Genomic DNA, 20,379 nt, shown 5'->3' with positions numbered 1-20,379 from the left:
TTAGCAGTCTCCCATATTTCTCCCATATTTGGGCTGACAGGGTGCACCAAACTCAAGATAATTCTTCTCCCCTGTCTCATAGCTGACAAAGTGAGAAAGAGCCTGTGGCCTAGAGGTTAATACATCTGCCTAACATGCAGACAGCCCAGGTTCGAAGAGCAGGCTCAAGTCGCAACTGCGAAATATTTTTTATATCCAAATTTCTTTTTTCTGACAATATATATATATATATATATATATATATATATATATATATATATATATATATATATATATATATATATATATATATATATATATATATATATTCAAATTTCTTTTTTTGTTGACAAAGAGTTAAAGAGTTAAATGGGAAACTAGGATGGCCATTTCAAGCTCATTTTGTTCTCATCAGCTAGCCATACCCTTTATGGATATATATATATATGTATGTATGTATGTATGTATGTATGTATGTATATGTAGGTCTTTGGTTATTCGGGTTTTCTCCTGCGTAAAATTGGAAGTGTCTTGGCGACGTTTCGACAAAGTCCCAATCGTCATCTTCAGGCTGGTGTTTTTGGCTTCATGCTTCTAGGAGCAATGTGTGATCGCAGCTGTTTCCTAACAACAGTTTCTAAACTACCAGTGTTAGGCTCATAGAATAAACCATAACCAAAGTCAAGCAACATTGTGTCTTAGCATAATATGTAGCCCGGTCACATCAAAGACTTTCTAAAAGTTACTTCATTATTTTTTGTAAACTAAAGGAATGGAAATCTTATGCCTATGACACATTTGAAACCACAATTTCTACCGGAGGTGTCCAAAGGGGTATCAAGATGGTGGCTGCAACTGTGCAATTGAAGTCCTGCCCTTTGGTGCATGTGTCATACACCACAACACACATCAAAATGGGTAGACTTTGATTGCACAGCTGCAACTGCCATCCTGACTTTTTTGACCTTCGCTATGAGCAGCCCTGAATATCACAGGTATCATCAGGATGTTAAGAATGTTTTCCTTATGTGTACAAAATTCATTACGAAGATCAACCAAAGAATCTGTTGAAATTAAACATTAATAGATAGTTTTAGAAAATGCTGGATGGTCCATCTGTTCCGTAGCAAAAGTGAAAGAAGAAGCAGGTGTGGGATGCAGGATCTGATCTAAAGTTTCTGGCATTGGCAGGCTCATGACATTTCCATGATGATAACTCATCTTCTTTTCATTTAGCAGTTGACAAACACAGGTTTCTCTCCTAGTGTTTCTGTTGCCATCACATTACATTTTGTTAGAAACTTCATACAAGGGTAGGAGTTGTAGACCAGGTTTGAGTGTGGAAATGTCTGTTTTGAACATTTATTTTTCTAATTGAGATATGCAACATATACTTTGTATCAGAAATCTGTCATTGGCTCAATCACAGAATAAAAGAACTACCCTGTTTTTTTACAAGAGCGTTTACAACATTCACATTTTTTTTCATATTAGCATTCCTTTAAATAACCCAGGCCACCATACTTGGATCATTGTACTTTTGCTTCCACTTTGGAGACAGGAGGTATAGAGAAGATAACAAGATTATTCTGGTACATAATATCATTTTTATTATTGCTTTAATAGTTATCACTTGTTTTAACTTTCTGTAAGTAACCGGAGATGTTTGTAAGTGTTCAGCAATAGCCGTAGAAGGAAAGAAGGAAAAATCTTTGCAAAATTGAAGCTGTGTCATTATGCATATGTTTATACTGAATGTAGCATAAGTAGAAAATGCTGGTGCTTTCTCTCTTAACCATTCATCCACTATAAATATTTCCCAGGCTCTCAAAGGAGTGTTGTAAGATAGTGTGTGTTTGCATAATACAATCTATATAAATAAAGATGTAAATGTTCGTTTGTTCAAAATCTTAAATCTCCGAAAATTCTTCACCAATTGCTTTGAAATTTTGACACAACGTTGCATTTGAATACGCGCGTGTTTTTATATACCTACTATTATATAGATGTCACACCTGTGATAGGTAAAAACATGCTTTTTTTGAAAAACAGCGCCATCTGTTGGATTCCAACGGATATGCCATTTCAATTTAAGAGATTGCAATTCCCAATTTGATTGGCGTTTGCAATCAACAAAGCTCAGGGCCAATCTTTAGAATTGTGCGGTTTAGATCTAGACACGGATTGCTTCTCACATGGACAATTATATGTTGCGTGTTCTAGAGTTGGCAAACCAGACAATCTCTATATCTGCACAGACAATGGAACAACAAAAAATATTTATACCCACAAGCATTGTGAAATTAAACATATTACAAACATGCGCTTTCTCTTTTCTTTCTTTTCCATTTAACCAGACTGAGCCACAGCAACGCGTGGCCGGGTACAGCTAGTATAGAATAGAATATCATTATAACATTTATATTAAGGCAGGATAAGTATACCACAATTGCTTGTACCAATAAAGGAGAATATTTGTCATTCAGGGTTGAAATGACAGATCCTTGGTGTTCTCTGAGCTTGCTTGTTTTTCTTCAGACATTTCATTAGCAAAATTAGGTTGCATCATCAGTGCTAGTAAAGATGGGGTTTGCTGTCAGTTTATATTCTAGTGTGTAGGTCCCCAACCCCTGGGCCGTGGCCCAATACTGGCCATGAGCCGTGCGGAATCAGGCCATGGAAGAAGGCGGAGAGCGTGCTTGTGTGCATCCCCACTTGTGTGAGCAGTGGGCAAGCATTTGCGGAGGTGGTGGGTGCATTTGCCTGCCACTCATGCAAATGGAGCTGTGCATGTTTAACCGCTGCTCACACAAATGGAGCTATGTATGCTTTTCCCCCTTGCATTAAACCATCCCCTCTTCCCCCCTCCCCCACCAGTCCGCAAAGCCAGAAAGGTTGGGGAACTCTGTTCTAGCGGCTTGCCCTGTCACCAGTATTGATCTTATACGTTCTTTGGTTGGGCTGTTTATTGTGGGTTTGTTTGGCAGTTCCTTGATTGTAGTATTATTTCCTTTCATTGTTGGTCTGCTGTTAATCTTGATATTAATCTATGCTCATCCTGGGTGCTGATTGCTGGGTAGGGGGTTGTTTTGGTCTTTTTGTTCCCTTTTTGCCTTTTCAATTGTCTTTTTTGCATAGTATGTAGAAATTGTTTATGTCTGTGAGTCTCTTGATGGTTCATTTGTCAGAGTCTCAGGCTTCTAGTTATTTTGTAGAGTTTTTAGACTTAGCTTGTTCTAGGATGGTCACATTTCCCAGTAGAAACTATGGCTAAATATAGCCTAGATTAACTCCAAAATTAATATCAGTCCAACAATCAAGAAAACAACCAAAGAACCTCTAAGACCAGTTCCACCAGCACTGACAGGGCAAGCCACTAAAATATAAACTGAGAGCACCCCTCCCCCCCCACACACACTCCTTACTAGCAGTGATGATGTTACCTAGTTTGGGTAATGAAATGTCTGCAAGAAAACAAGCAAGCTCAGAGAGCACCAAGGACCCCTCAGAGTTGGTGGTCTTGCTGCTATTATAAAGGTTCCACAGCAGATTCTTTTCTCAATTCTGGTCAGACTCAGTTGCAAATTTGAAAGTTCTTTATTCTGTGGGTCAGAATCAAATATTAAAAATGAGGCTTTTTTTACTCTACTGAATGGGTATATTTAAAAATGTAGATTTATTTATAACACCATTTCTGCTGGTGTTACAGTGGACAGTCCTCTCTCTAAAGTGTTTGGACATGGGCAAGATTGGTCTCACTGTGTTTTTCCTGTTGCTTCAGCCTAGATTTGGTTTTTGTGGAAAGGAGCAGTTGATTCTTTTGTCCCAGTCCTTAATGCAGGACCTTAAATTAAACTAAAACTGAATTTATGGGAAAGTCAGATGAATTGGAGACAACATGCCTGATAAGGAAGCAGAAACTAGAGTACGATAGCTCTGTAAATGCCAAGCTGTACAAGATATCATTTGCATGCATATAATTAATATGTACAATTTTACCGCATAAATAATCTCTATTTGCGTATCAAAAATATGCCCTTTAATTGTATTCAAACAGTGAATATTAAGTCCTAAATAGGTCTGGTGCATACGAGTATTTTTGAAATGCAGGGATTTATAAGTATGAAGCACTGTGCACAGCAGTGATTCAAACTATGACTGCTGCAGTAAGAAGCAGTTTGAAAATTCAGCAGCTGAAAATATTTTTATAGTCTGACATGCCTGTCTTTGACAGGCCCTTAGATCTGAGAAACATCACAGCATGTATAGCTGGAATCTCTTCAAGTCTTTCCCTTTCAATTAATTCAAAAATATGTTTTGTTGTATGAGCAGAACAACATTTATTTTATTTATTTCATGGAAGTATTTCCTTGGCTGATCGAAAGTTAATCATTAAGCAGATTGAAGTAATGCAAATAATATTCCTTTTTTTTCTGTTTTACTCCTCCTTCTTCCATCCATTCAATTATATTCAGTCTTCCCTCAGGAACTCAAAGCAGTACACATGCAAGTCCTCTTGCAATTTTTCCCCATAACAATTTTGAGAAGTAGTACTGAATGCTGAACTCATAAGTCACTCCAATTAACTCTGTGGGTTTCCTTATTTCAGAGTAGTTTTGCACCTGCGTCTCTGAGTTCTAGTCTGGGATCATAACCTCTATAGCACACCAGCTCTTGGGATTTTCTGCATTCAAGAGTGCTTCTTTCCAGCATTCTTTTTTTAGGTTCTTAATCAAGGATTTTTATTTTGCTTTCTTTTTGATAGTAAAAGATGGTTTTAAAAAAAGCTACAGCCTTTTCTCAGAGGCTCAGGCACATGAGATTTGCTGGCTTTAGAAGAAACTGCTATTTCCATTGCACAATTCTCATGCAGTACACAATGGGAATTTATGCACTCTTAGGATCATAGTTCTATTCCCCAAAGGAGATTAATCTAGAAATTAATAGATAATACTATTATTGTAGAATAAGCAATTATGTATTCAAGTTCTTCTTTAATGTGGTAGTCCAAGATGGAATGCTTAGTAAAATCTAATAATAAATTTGGCCTATATTCGTATCATACTTTTATAGAGCGCATGTGGCTAATAGGATCACTTTTATATACATCCTGAACTACATTAACACTTCTTTTCCACAAAGTATAGTTTTCTTAATCTATATTTTAAACCACCAAATTCAGGTTATCGTGACTGACTTCAGTAATGTTTCACACTTGTTTTCCTAAAATATTTAATACTGTATATGTTTGACAAATAGGGAGATTGTTTGTACAAAATAGAATAATCTGGGTTAACAATGTACACCAAGTGATTCTCTCCCTTCTGATAAAGAAGGACCAGAGCAATTTTTGCAGGGTTGTTTTGACAGCTATTCTAGGAATCTGCCAGATAAAGTCTTTCAGATTCTGGCTGGTCAGACCCTATGGAATTGACTGGGACACCGTCTCACCTGTTACCCGGGGATAGTTTGAGTCTGTTAGTTCTGAGGAACTGGACAGGGTCCTTGGACTTCGAGTTCTGCCACCTATGTTTTAGAATTATGTCCCTTCTGGTTAGCTAAGGCCTTCTAGGAGATAACATGTGATTGGATCCAAGTGAGGATGAATGCTGCGTTGTGGCAAGGGATGGTTCTGCTTACTTTGAAGGAAGTGATGGCTTACTCTTTTTTCAATAGGCCATCAAAATAGGACAATTTTCATCCAGTCTCCAACTTTCTCTTTTACAGAAGGTTGTTGTGAAGGGTGGGTTTATAACTCAAAAAGTTTTGAAGGGAACAGATAATTTTAGTCTATTATAGTTGAATTTCATCCTGGGTTATAGTATTGCCATGGCGTTGATCATGTTTTGGATGACAAACTCAGAACAGGGTGATGCATATATTCCAGCCCTTTTGGTGGCCTTTGATACTATTTATAATAGTATCCAGTTTAGGAGATTGATGGGGCATGGCATTTTAGTGGATTCTCCCCCTGCCTCTGAGGTTGGTTGAAGTTGAAGTTGATGGGGGAGTGGAAAAAAACCAAGCATTAGGCTTCTGTTTCAGGTCTCAATTTTTTTCTCTGCTCTCTACTCCTTTGCCACATCTCCATGAAGTTGCTAGGCTCATAAGGCCATTTATCAGCATGGAATATTATATCATCGTGATCATCTCTTCTCCCAGTTGTCCAAGTGATGCCATCTTTCCCAGTACCCGGAGGCTGTAAGACTTTGAGTTCAAGACTGAGTGACTGTATGTTTACGGGCACCCCCACCCCAATCTTTACATTTTCCATCTTAAATTCTTAATTCCATCTTCCCAGACAGAGTTGGTGTAAGCCACCCAGAGTCACTGAAGAGTGAGTGGGTGTTGTGGCTCTGTCTTGTGAGCCCCTCTTATTGGAGGAAGAAGGCTCCGAACATGAAGGAGAGGAGATGGCCAGGCCTCCCTCTCCAGGACCCTCCTCTTTGGCAATGCCTCAGGTGTCTCCCGACNGAGAAGAGATTGACCAGGAGCCAGGTGGTTCTGAGATTGGCCAGGAGCCAGGTGTTTCTGAGATTGGCCAGGAGCCAGGTGTTTCGGATAGTGATGAAGATAAGTTGTGGCTGGATCCACGCCAGCGTAGGAGCGACAAGCGTGCGCAGCAGAAAAGGAGACATGCCAGAGATTAAGCTGAGTCACTGGACCACACCCGACAGGCTATAAAAGGGAGGTGGTGGCCATTTGGACTCTGTGACGGACAAAGCTGAATCTCTGGTGAAGTAGTTTGCTGTGGACTTAATTTTCTAACTGTGTGTATTGTTTTTTGTTCTCTGAGTAAAAGTCTTGGCAGGCAGCTACGGAGCTGCTGCCAAGTTTTCTTATCTGTGGATTGGAGTGTGGAGAACTTATTTAACCCTCGGCTGGCTGTTTGGGTGTGTGTGTCCGACGGGGATAGAACAGTGGGTAGCCATATAAATTCTCTAAATAAATAATTTTGGTATGCTTTGGACCGATGGCTCCTGTTTGAGAGCAAGTGGCACCAGTGGCCAGGAGGGCCTTTACCCAACTCCATCTCATGTGCCATTTGCACCAAGTTTGGATCAGGAGGCTCAGTTCATGGTCATTCATACCTTAGTTATTTCACTTTTGACTATTGCTATGTGCTCTGTCTGGGGCTGCCTTTGAAAATCATTTGGAAGCTATAGCTGTTCCAGAATCAATGACACACCACAATACCCCCAGTTAATATGTCTGTTATATGAGCTGCATTGATACATAATGGTCTCCTTTAAAGCCCTTGTGGGATTTGTCTTCTATGAGTTCTGCCCATCCATTCAAATTTGGCAAGCTCAGCATGCTTGGATCCCTTCTAATGGGACCCAATAGGCATCCTTTCTCTGTCAAGAAATCTGCCCTTTGAAATAGCCTCCTTCTTGAGACCAGTTGGTCCTGACTTGGCTTTCTGGAAGATCTTAAAACCCTGGATTTTCCATCATACACTCAGATATTGGTGGAGTCCACTATATGTATTTTGTGCTAGACTGCATTATGTTTTTCACAATATTAGTTTAGGTACTGGTATTGTTATTCACCCAGACCTATCTGGTTAAGATGGGTGCCAAATAAATTATTTAAACAAACAAACAAATAAATAAATAAACAAACATTAAACTATGTTTTGCAAGCTGTAACTGCTAGAATTCCACAGTACACTAAGGCAACATTCCCCAACCCTGTCCTCTGCAGATGGGATCAGAGAATGGGAAGGTTCAGGATGTCATGGTCTCCATATGACCATGTACTCATTCCAGATAATTTCAACTCCATCACTGCAAATTAGGCCCTGTGCTTGCCCTAGAGCAGCTGTTGGGTGATCTGGATATGGAGAATATTTTGTTATGTCTTTTGCTGTGGTCAAATTATTTGTGGTCCAATTGAGACTGATTGTCACCCAGGACCCCTGGGATAAATGCATTAATTAAAATGATCCACCTCTGATGCCTAATGGATCTGAATGAATTCCAATAAATTCTGCAATAAGACTTTTTTCATTTCAATACTAATACTAATAATTTAAAAATAAAACTACAGTATTATTAAACCATTGGAATTATGAAAGTCTTTCTGGAAATTACTCAAAAATCTTTGAGGCATACTACTTCCATATTACTTGATGAGAAATGATATAGGTAGTTCTGGAGAAGTCCTATTTTGGTATTGAAAGCTGGATTATCAGTGTACTCTTCCACCTAGCCATTTGAATTCTTGGATTCTAAACATACATACATACATACATACATACATACATACATACGTACATACGTACATACGTACATACGTACATACGTGCATACATGCATGCATTTAAGATCAAAATTATTGTTTCCGGATTGCAACATAATTAGGATGCATTCAGTTCATCAATTACATGAATAAAATGGACATATATTTGACGTTATAAGGCTAGTGAAAATATAATTATCAGATTGGCCTTGGTCACAGCTAGCAACTTCTGTTTTGAAATATTTATGGTTAACGCTAAGATCGTCATAGAATTCTTAAGGAAAAAATAGTGAATAGCAGGTGTGTCACAAGAGAGTAAGTTCCTCATGTTACATCTGCTCTTCTTGCTTCTTCAAGTGAACTTTGGGAGAAATAAATTATTCTAATAGCAGAATCTAAGAGCATGCAGAGATGGTATTTCTCTGTGTATCATTATTTTCTAGAAAATATAGTGCAATACAGATTGATGGAAAATGGTCTTTGAATACTGACAGCAAATTGAGAAGTGTATGAAATCATGCTGAGCTTTATTTCATTTTTTTATTTTCTTGTAAAATGCAGGCAAAATGATGAAGAAACTCACAAACTAAAGGAGAGGAATATATGATAGAATTTGTAATCAATGTAATTACAGATAATGCCTAAGGAACAATGAACAATTTTCCATTGTATCTTGCCTCTGACTCCTATGAACTAGTTCAGATTTGTGAAGATATAAACCTCTGCTTCAGAGATACAAATCTCACAGGATGACCTGGACTAGTTAAATGCACTCTTGATCATTCAAGGCATGGCTTAACAACTAAGAACCAGCTCAATCAAGACCATAAACAAAGACATAAGGTAAAAGGTAGCAGGGCATTTTTAGTAGCAGGCCCAGGCTGCAGTCCCTCTTCCTGCCACTTCAGTTTAGACACGAGGCTTAGTCTAATTCAGCGGTTCTCAACCTATGGGTCGTGACCCCATTTGGGGTCGATCGACCATTTCACGGGGGTTGCCAAGCAAGGCTGTCCGCCATTTTTTTCCCCTTTTCCGGCGGGTGCCTTACCTCCCTTGAGCTGGGCCAGCTGGTGGTCGGCCTGCTCCGTCTCTGCCGCTTGCCAGCTACGTCTCGGCCGGCACAGGGGGCGGAACCACGCATGCGCGGTGCTCCCGGGCAGGGAAAGTCCTCAACTTACGACCGGTTGGGTAGTCCTCGACTTACGACCGGTTTAGTCCTCGACTTTCGACCGGTTTAGTCCTCGACTTACGACCGGTTGGGGGTCGCGGCATTAAAAAGGTTGAGAACCACTGGTCTAATTCCATCACTAGGAAAGACTTAGGTGCGAGGTGGAGCAGAAGGAAAATCCATGGTGGATTGAAGCCAGTCACATCGATTGAAGCCAGTCACATCGATTCAAGTTAAAACGTACAAAGCTGAGACTGATGGAGGAATACAAAGTTCTGGAACGAACTACCCCCAGAGATCCGGGTGATCCCGGATCTCCCCTCCTTCCGCCGCGCCCTAAAGACATGGCTTTTTCAACAAGCGCCAAACCGGATCCCTTAAAATCACCCCAAAAATTCCCATTAAAATTCCCATTAAAATTGCTAACCGGAAATGCTTATAAAAGAAAATTAAACCAAAATTATACCTATAAAATTGTAATGTTGTTTTATAAGGCTGTTAGCCGCCCTGAGTCCGGTGAGGAGAAGGGCGGGATACAAATTAAATTATAAATAAAATAAAACAAAGAGAATCTGCATTCGGAGGCTTAGTCCTCTTCCCAAAATTTGAAGTAGGAAGAGTTTTTAGCACTCATTCTTTTTTTTCCCCACTGAATCCTAGGTTCTTTTTTGGGTACATACCAGCCTTGCAATAAATCATAAGGGTGTTGACCTTTTAAAAGGACTGAAAGCCCTACCAGGCCTCAAGGTGATATCATCCCTTCCTTGACTGCATTTATACCTCCACCGAAACCTCTCATTTTTTTTAAAAAAAAAATGTTTCTGATGGTGCCAGGGTTTTAAAGAATGTTATTAACACTGTAGCGAGTACCTCATGGTCTACTGCTTGCCTACCTTATAGTAGACTTGTGCAGGAAATGTCAGTTGATAGTGAATTTCATTGCCCATTATTTCAGTGAATAATATATCAAAGAATAACTTTCACTTGTGTTTCTATTAAATTATTTATGGTAATCATATGGTGCTTACCTATAATTAGGATACTGTAATCATGCCCCAAAGCTTAAGCCTTCCTTCTTCCCTCTTTCCACATTCATTCCACGTTTATTGTTTGCAGACCCAACCTTGGGTTCAACACTTTGTCTGAAGGGGAAGCTGGGTAGCATTTAGTCTATTTAGTAGAGCTAATAATGTGCTATATTTGATAAAAACAAACTACAAAAGGGACCAATGCAATGTTCTCAATATATAAATTCTATTTGATATCATTAGAACATATTTGTGCCTTCTGTGAAAGCACTGGGAGTAGACAGGGACGCATTTGCACTTAAACTAGTCTCTTCCTATCACCTAAGTAGTTGTCAGTTTTCTTCCAAGGCAGTAACCATGCATTTCTTTTAGACCTTTTTGCACCTGATAACTGATTAGTATACTCCTAACCTGTCACTTTGCACTGCATTTCATGTATATATAACTATTGCATTTAGTCAGGCAAAGATTGCCAAGTGTAAAACACTTGCTTTAAGCTAATGTAGCTTCTTACAGTACCATACCAATTGATACTGTTCCTCAGGCCCTCCTTGATGAGAATCTCCTTTTTCTTCTATAAAATCTGTAACAAATGTAGATTATGCTATTATTCCAGAAACATTCTTGCAAACTCTCCCACTTTTACTTAAATCTTCTTTTAAAGGAGCAAAAGCATGTAAGTCACTGACTTGTTAAATGCATATTGTTCCCTTACTTATGTACTTTGTTATTGTGTGTATATATCTATATCTATATCTATATGTACATCTAAATCTACATCTCTCTCTATCTCTCTCTCTCTCTCTATCTATATCTCTCTATATATCAATCTCTCTCTCTCTCTCTCTCTCTCTCTCTCTCTCTCTCTCTCTCTATCTATCTATCTATCTATCTATCTATCTATCTATCTATCTGAGAAGCACAGGAATTTACCATTCAAAATGATGTTTATATTTGGTAATGTGTATTTTAGTCTTTGGATCACATTATTTAAATTTTGTATGAGATCTTATATGAGAGAATAGAATAGTAGTGATATTTGGTTACCTGGAGATTTTACCCATATTTTTCTATTTTCACTTTTATAATTTATTAATTTACCAAAGGGTAAATTAGTGCTATGGTACCATTACATGTTTTTATATTTTATGATTGTTTTGTAAGTGCTCAGGGTTATGGTACATAAGGTATATATAGTGGGTGGATAAATAAATAAATAAATAATTGCTCAACTTAGATAAAATAGCTTCTGAAGGCATTGTATAATATATCCTGAAATACTGAAATGATACAGAGAGCGGATTTTTACTAATTTTTTTAATTCTATGGAAGCAAGAGAAAATTTTGTCGTCTAATATTTATATCTAAACTGAAAATGGACTTTGCAACTAAGAAACCAATTGAAATATATCAGAATGGCATATACGGGGCACCTTCTCTTAGGGTCTCAGACAGCTATACAGAGGCTGCATAATGTTCACGTAGTATCTGTATCTCTTTTGTTCTGAAAGCTTAAAGGAAAGTGTCCTGTACATGCCATTCTACTAGATTATACCTATCTATTCCTAAAACACCACTGAGTGCAAGAACCTGGATAAGTCCCAAAGTTAAAAAAAAAAAAAGTTTAAAGTTATTTAAAGTTTAAATGGAGGGAGGGAGGGAGGGAGGGAAGGAAGGAAGGAAGGAAGATCTCCGATGTTCTCTGCCAGCTTCTTTGCTATATTTAACCTCCAAATCATTTTTATGGCTCTAGAACACTTTAATTTTGGTGGAAAAACTAACAAAATTTATTGCCACACTTTCCAGAATTAGAGAACCAAATTCTAAAGTGTTTAATATACTTTATAATAATAAATTCTTCACTCAACCCATTCTGTTTTGCAGAAAACTTAAGAAATTCTGTTGAGACCAATTTTTAGTTGTTTTATTGGGGGGGGGGTTAGTTTGAGTTCCGCCTAGAGTTCACTGGAAATAAGTGGCCAATAAATGTAAATAATAATAGAATAAAAATATTTTGTGTTATCATCCCACCCCTACAAGTTTTTCCAACAAAATGTAAATTGCCACCAAACATTTGCCCACCCAGTGCATCACAATATTGTGTGATATTTTCTTAATATTTTATTATATGTAGTTAATAACAAAAAAAGTTGTTATATTATGCTACGTTTATGATAGACCAAATATTCATTCTCCTACTTCTAAAATGAACCTATTCCTCCTTTTGCTACTTTAGTGTGTCATGTTTAATTTTTTAGCTGTTGCCAGAATTAATTTGATTTTCTACTTCACCTCATTGCCTGATTCTGATCATTAAGTTAATCAGCAGCACAGTATGTATCATAGTTATCCAATGAACAGTCAAGATTTTTTAATCTTTCAATTGTTGATAATCAGATTTGTAATCTTTCAGTTGTGATAAGTCAGTGGACCCAAATTATTTTCATGGCTTCTCTTTAGAATCCACCTAAAAAGAATGGACATTTCTGTGTGACACAGAGATAATAGATTATTGAGTTGGTGCAAGTGCTTATTTTGCTACCATTACATGGGTCAAGAAGTGAATGTGTCCATAGATATTGAATCACTTAAAGCCTCTTCTCACATTATTCTACAGGTTGAAGTGCTCTCTTACTAATCACATGAAAGCAGTTTAATCAGCTGCTTCCAATAAGTTGCATACAAGAATAACGTTCCAGACAACATTTTCATTAGGAGTTGTGTTTTGCAGGAGGCTCCCATCTAAAAAATACATTTTTAAAGACAAAGAGGCATTTAACTCAAGCTAATAGATTACTTTCCATTTGAACTCCAGCAACGTCAAACAGTCATCATAGTATGCAGTGCTGGAGAAGGCATTGGCTCTCACCAGAATTGGAATTACTAAGACTATAGCATGGCTAATTTTAGAACCATTCATGTCCAATTCCCTCCCTCCAAATTTCTTAATTGGATAGCTAAGAATCCTCTCAGATCAATGACAATGTTGCAATGCCATGGGAGATGTACAGAGATAAATGGGCTGCACCTGCAGAAATTAGTTAATATGGCATGGAAACCTGCCCTGCAGAAATTCCTACAGATAAGAGCAAGGAAGTTGGGTTTCCTCCCCACAGACTCAGCCTCTTCAGCTTAATAGTGTTGCTCTTCAAATTGAATTAGAACTGCTATGGACAAGAATCTTCTCCATGTGGGATGTTCTTCCTTTGTCATGGGAATATCCCCTAAATACTCTTATTCATCTGAATGGATCAAACATTAACATACTGTTCCCAGCATAAAGCTGGTGGGGTTTTTTTTTCCTTTGAGACAATTATGGTGTGCTCATGAAGACTGTAAGTCTGAGCCTCCTTCCAATGTCACTAGAAGTTGGAAAGAATAGGTGCAATAATAAACTGGTCACACGATTGAATGGGTTTCCTTCCGGCACCAGGGAATTTCTGCTTTGTATTTTCTCTCATATTATAAATCAGGTAATTGAACTGAATGGAATAGAAAGACAAAACCTGTTTTAAGTCTCACTTGAAGAGACTTAAACAGCAGTTGTGGGCCATTTAAGCTGTAGTCCTATATACTGTACTCTGAAATAAATCTCATATGGGTTTCTGTTTTTAAGAACACAAATATAATTTCACATTTAAAGGCCATCTTCTGAAATCATTGAAGGTATTTGCATAGTAAATGCATATCCCAAAGAGATTTTTAGAATGCATATTGAAAGAACAGGGAGCTCCTATTATTGTTGTAAGTATATTATACATACATACATACATACATACATACATACATACATACATACATACACATGTATATATATACACATATATGTTTTCTGAGGTTTTCATGGGTGTTTGTATGTAGGTCTTTGGTTATTCGGGTTTTCTCCCGCGTAAAATTGGAAGTGTCTTGGCGACATTTCGACAAAGTCCCATTCGTCATCTTCAGGCTGGTGTTTTCAACTTCGCGTGGGCTCCGCGGCTCTGTGGGGCGACTAGCCTGGGGAGCGCCTTCCTGCTCTTCCTCGCCGCCACCGGGCGCAACTTTGAGGAAAGCAAAGAAGCACGAAGCTGAAAACACCAGCCTGAAGATGACGAATGGGACTTCGTCGAAACGTCGCCAAGACACTTCCAATTTTATGTGGGAGAAAACCCGAATAACCAAAGACCTACATACATATATATATATATACACACACATAAATATATATATACACACACACACATATATATACACACACACAATAGTGTCTTTCTATTCTAATCATAAATAGGTTCTATTTTATTAGGAGAATAAATGCACCATGCCAGTGATGGTGAACCTTTTAGAGACCGAGTGCCCAAAAACTGGCCCCGCCCCTGCTCCACCCCCTGCCCCGCCCCTGCCCCATCCCCCACCCCACCTGCCCGCAGGGCCACTCGCCGCCTCCAGGGTCCACTGCAGGTCACCCAGGCAGCCCAGCGCCATGGCGGCCACGCCCTCTGCCCATGCCCCGCAGCATCAACTGTGCAGGATGGGGCATGAGGGCAGTCTTGTCTACCCTGCCTGGCTGCCATGTCCTTGGCTGCGCTGCTCTGTGTGGGCCACGCTCGGGGCGACTCTCCTCCAGGGGGGCTGCTGGTGAGGGGGTCATGGGGGGAGGCGAGGCTGGGGCAACGGCACATGTGCCCACAGAGACGGCTCCGAGTGCTGTCTCTGGCACGCGTGCCATAGGTTCACCACCACTGCACCATGCATTTAAAGAAAGTTGCCACAAAAAAAGACAAAGGCTTTCTTTCTTCCATTATCTGATTTATGTTAAAAAAAACCATTTTTATCAAGTTATCTATTGTTGTTAAGCATGAAACCTTTAGTTTGTTGCCGAAATCGGTTTTCTATAGCCTATCACACCTGTTGTTATTTTTTAAAAAGAGCCTCTTTATCATCCAGCTAGCAGAAAGATGACAAAGTCTGCAATCTTGCACGCATGGAAATAAGTCTCATTAATCTCAGTGGAGCTTATTTCTGAGCATGCTACTTAACAGTATTTTTTATATAGGATTGTGCTACTATTTATACTTCAGGAGTAATATGTAATTAGGTGACTAAATAAGAGGTAGTTCTTTGAAATCTCTGCCTGACTGGGTAAATTGGATAGAAATTTGGTTTACCGAAAAGTTATACTGAACCACATACAGTCTTTATGCAAAAACTTTTAAGTTTGGTTTGGTGATTACAGCTTTATAATGGACATACTAGTTTGCTTCTCTTTCAGTGATTTGCAACTTCCTGTTTTAGATCAGGTCACCAGATTTGTATATTTGAGAGAACCCATATTGGAAATCATAATATTAATTAATGATTGAGAACACCAGGAAGCCCCACTGGGTAATGATATCTATTCTGTAAAATATTTTGCATTGATTCTAATTAAAAGGGCAATAAAGCAAAAGGTTAATAAGAATTTCCATAATTGCTGTTCAATGTTAATTTCTGGTACATTGCCAAACATTTTCATCTCTCCTACAGTTTTTATGAAAGAAAGTATGTATTTCAAAGAAAACAGTAAATTGCAGCAAAGTATGTCGCCCCTTTTGACTGGTGATCTGGTAGAGAGTATAATAACGCATGTATTAATTCTTTCTGAACAGTGTTTATGGCTGTCCTTTGGCAAAAAAAAGAAAAACCCAAGAGAAGCAGCCCCAAGAACCTGCTCCAAAAAGAAAACCATTTGTGGTTAAAACAGACAACTCTTCAGTAGATGAATGTTATGAAACAGATGGAACTGAAGAAATGGATGATAAAGAGGAGGAGGAGGAAGAGGAGGAGGAGGAAGAAGAGGACTATTCTGATGATAATGAAGAACAAGGTGATGAGGAAGAGGAGGATGAAGAAGTAGATAGGGAAGAGGAGGAGGAGGAAGAAGAGGAGGAGGAAGAGGAGGAAGAAGCAGATGAAGTTGAGGAGGAGGAAGAGGAGGAAGAGGAAGAGGAAGAAGAGGAAGAAGAAGAAAGTGGTAATGAACAATATCTTAATAAAAAATAAATACTCCATGTGCATTTTGTGTTAATCTTCCAGTATGGAATGGTGAGATTTAACAGTGTACCTTTCATTAAGACTAATAGAAGTCTTTGTGCCTAATCTCTCTGCTCCATGCTGACAACCATTACCACTGTGTTCCCTTAATAATAACCTGAGACTACTGTTTTAGAAATAGCTCTTGACTCAGCTACTGGATCAGCTTTCAGAGTGACTAGCTTAGTGATGAGCAGCTAGCTAGGTGTGCCAAACATTTCTGCAGAAATGGGTGACTATGCTGATGCCTATAGAACAGTAACCAAAGATATGTGGAAGCAAATGATTACATATGGACATATCGATATTCATTATTTACACAGACAACTGTTTGCTACACTTGTCTTCTGTATAGCAATGGTTTGCTTCGCATAAGTATATGTTCACATGTCTGCAGGTACACTTGGCATTGCAATATGAAGCTTCCCTTAGGAAAATTTGAACAGACAGCTTTGTTTAGAGAAGGGACAAATTAAATATACTTTGGTTCTTTGAGACTTGGATGTTGTGTACTTTAGCTGACTTACAAAAACGATGGAGATTGATATACGTAGAAACCTTATTTTAAAACCTTTATATATACACTCAGTGACAAATAAAGAGACATTCATTAGTTATTAAGCTCATATATTGCCACTGCAATTAAGCCAGGGGATTTTTAAAAATGTTTTAATGTTATTATGGATTCTAAAGATAACTGGTGTTTTCAAACTGTGCAAACACTAGTTTCTGACTGTTTAACTTAAGAAACCCTACAATAACTAGATCATGAGATAATGCCATGAAAATTAACATACATGCAAAAATTAATGAGCTATCTAAAAAATATTTTGTTCCCATTTCCAGGGAACACGTTTTTGATTGGGTAGATTCACCTTTCTAACCAATAAAAATATAAGAAAAGTTTCAGCACTCCTCAGTCGGATTCCTCTTAGGAGCCAGGTATGAAAGTTGTCTGATTTTTGTTTTTGTAGAATTATACTAGGTAAGAATTAGAAAAAGACAAAGATGCTTTATTAAAATAAAAGCAAAACTCATCCACTTCCTTTTCCAAATTCTGGGGGGAAAAGAGGATAATGAAGCTTTTTGCAAAAAAGAAAGGGATATTTTATATTCTATTAATTTAGAGTGTATGAAAAGGAGGAATGTCTTTAATCATTTATCAAAGGTTATCTATACAAATAGGATAATACAAATATTTTTCAATAATTTGGGGTGATGCATTCTTAGCTATAGTATAAAGCCAATCAATTGCAATGAAGTTTTCTTCTGAGCAGACATGCATGTGATTACACTGGGTAGGAAAGTGCAGTACCAAAATTCGTTTGCATACAGATAAACTTAACTATGTTAGGCATGCTACAAAACTCTGGTCCCAAGTCCCTCCATGCTTGATTCTTTTTTGAATATTCATGAATTNGGGCCGTTGATACATAGCAGGGAGCCAGGTATATAATCAACAAGCCCACTTGAACCCCATGCCCCCACTTCACAAGGAGGGACTCTCCACCATCTATCTGAGGCACAGTGGTCTCCCTCGGACATAGATTCTCCCTTATAATGACCGCTACCCCGCCGCCCCTACCCCGGGTCCTTGGCTGATGGAATGCCTGGAAACCTGGCGGGCAGATGTCAACAAGGGGTACTCCCCCTTCCGTGCCCAGCCAGGTCTCGGTGATACCTGCCAGGTCCGCACCCCCCTCTTGTATAAGATCTTGAATGAGGGGGGCTTTGTTCACCACTGACCTGGCATTGCATAGCATCAGCCGGTGATCCCGGGCCTGGGGATCTAAGTTCCCTGGAGACCGAGTAGAGTATAAAGGCATGTTTTAAAAAAAATCTATAAATGAATGTCACTAAAGACACTTGAGGACTTCCAGAGAGCAGAAACCTGCCTAAGGCATTCTCAACTGTTTCTGTGTACAGACCCTCTTTCAGATGTACATGTGGAACACAAGGACTTGGGAATATTTGGGGTAAATTAGCTTAAATATTATCTATATTTCTTCTGCAGGCAAATAAATGTCTGCCTGGGACTATAGCTGAAAAGAAATCCATGTATCAAGAACAGTATGAGAGTCAAAAATTTAAATTACAGAGATTTTATGTAATAAAGTTGCTACTAATATATAATGGAATACCTTACTTTCATTAATTCACCATCACACGGTGATGTGATTTTAATCAATAAAAATAATTGTTATTGCTTTATGGGTAATTATTTTATGAATAGATCATTTCTACTAGAAACAGGAAGTAAAACACATGATTGAAAAGTAATTGTATCAGTGTTAATACCAATAATAAATAGGGCTCTGAATACTGAGGGAAGTTCTTTAAAGAAAAAGAATTTCAATTAGTAATAATTACTAATAGTTTTTGCTTACTGTGTTTTATGCAGTAAGTTTATGCAGATAGATAGATACAGAACACACAGTGACTTACTGGATAAAATGGTATTCCAAAAAAGAATAAATGACTTCCTTTTCTTTAACTCAAGATTTGGGAAGGTTTTAATAATTTTACATAAGATACAAATAAGCTCATGAGAAATGCAATTAGGTACGTTATAATTTGTTTTGTATTTTTCTTACAAATCTGACAATATATGTAATTATGAGAATGCAGATTGTGGGCCTAGCCACTGCCTGGCTACTGGTCTTAATTGTAGGTAACATAATTTTTCATTGACCATGGCCTTTATCTCTAGCTATAATTCTCTCTTAAACAGAATTCAAAACAGGATTCTAATTTAAANGCATTCTTAGCTATAGTATAAAGCCAATCAATTGCAATGAAGTTTTCTTCTGAGCAGACATGCATGTGATTACACTGGGTAGGAAAGTGCAGTACCAAAATTCGTTTGCATACAGATAAACTTAACTATGTTAGGCATGCTACAAAACTCTGGTCCCAAGTCCCTCCATGCTTGATTCTTTTTTGAATATTCATGAATTCAGTATAAAGGCATGTTTTAAAAAAAATCTATAAATGAATGTCACTAAAGACACTTGAGGACTTCCAGAGAGCAGAAACCTGCCTAAGGCATTCTCAACTGTATCTGTGTACAGACCCTCTTTCAGATGTACATGTGGAACACAAGGACTTGGGAATATTTGGGGTAAATTAGCTTAAATATTATCTATATTTCTTCTGCAGGCAAATAAATGTCTGCCTGGGACTATAGCTGAAAAGAAATCCATGTATCAAGAACAGTATGAGAGTCAAAAATTTAAATTACAGAGATTTTATGTAATAAAGTTGCTACTAATATATAATGGAATACCTTACTTTCATTAATTCACCATCACACGGTGATGTGATTTTAATCAATAAAAATAATTGTTATTGCTTTATGGGTAATTATTTTATGAATAGATCATTTCTACTAGAAACAGGAAGTAAAACACATAATGATTGAAAAGTAATTGTATCAGTGTTAATACCAATAATAAATAGGGCTCTGAATACTGAGGGAAGTTCTTTAAAGAAAAAGAATTTCAATTAGTAATAATTACTAATAGTTTTTGCTTACTGTGTTTTATGCAGTAAGTTTATGCAGATAGATAGATAGATACAGAACACACAGTGACTTACTGGATAAAATGGTATTCCAAAAAAGAATAAATGACTTCCTTTTCTTTAACTCAAGATTTGGGAAGGTTTTAATAATTTTACATAAGATACAAATAAGCTCATGAGAAATGCAGTTAGGTACGTTATAATTTGTTTTGTATTTTTCTTACAAATCTGACAATATATGTAATTATGAGAATGCAGATTGTGGGCCTAGCCACTGCCTGGCTACTGGTCTTAATTGTAGGTAACATAATTTTTCATTGACCATGGCCTTTATCTCTAGCTATAATTCTCTCTTAAACAGAATTCAAAACAGGATTCTAATTTAAA

General features: G+C 37.9%; 1 protein-coding gene across 3 annotated transcripts in view; it reads left to right on the top strand.

Annotated features, from left to right (window-relative positions):
- MYT1L (myelin transcription factor 1 like) overlaps positions 1-20,379 on the top strand; it is a 112,844-nt gene that overhangs the window by 8,599 nt on the left and 83,866 nt on the right. For all 3 annotated transcript variants that reach the window (XM_015816872.1, XM_015816870.1, XM_029284313.1), the window contains exon 4: positions 16,047-16,411. In XM_015816872.1, coding sequence (XP_015672358.1) covers positions 16,047-16,411 — 365 coding nt within the window. The remainder of the gene's footprint in view (positions 1-16,046; positions 16,412-20,379) is intronic.

The sequence above is a fragment of the Protobothrops mucrosquamatus genome, unplaced genomic scaffold, assembly GCF_001527695.2.
Source record: "Protobothrops mucrosquamatus isolate PMUCROS unplaced genomic scaffold, P.Mucros_1.0 scaffold515, whole genome shotgun sequence".
Lineage (NCBI taxonomy): Eukaryota > Metazoa > Chordata > Lepidosauria > Squamata > Viperidae > Protobothrops > Protobothrops mucrosquamatus.
The sequence above is the reverse complement of the archived record's forward strand: the minus strand, read 5'-3'. Positions and strand labels throughout refer to the sequence as shown.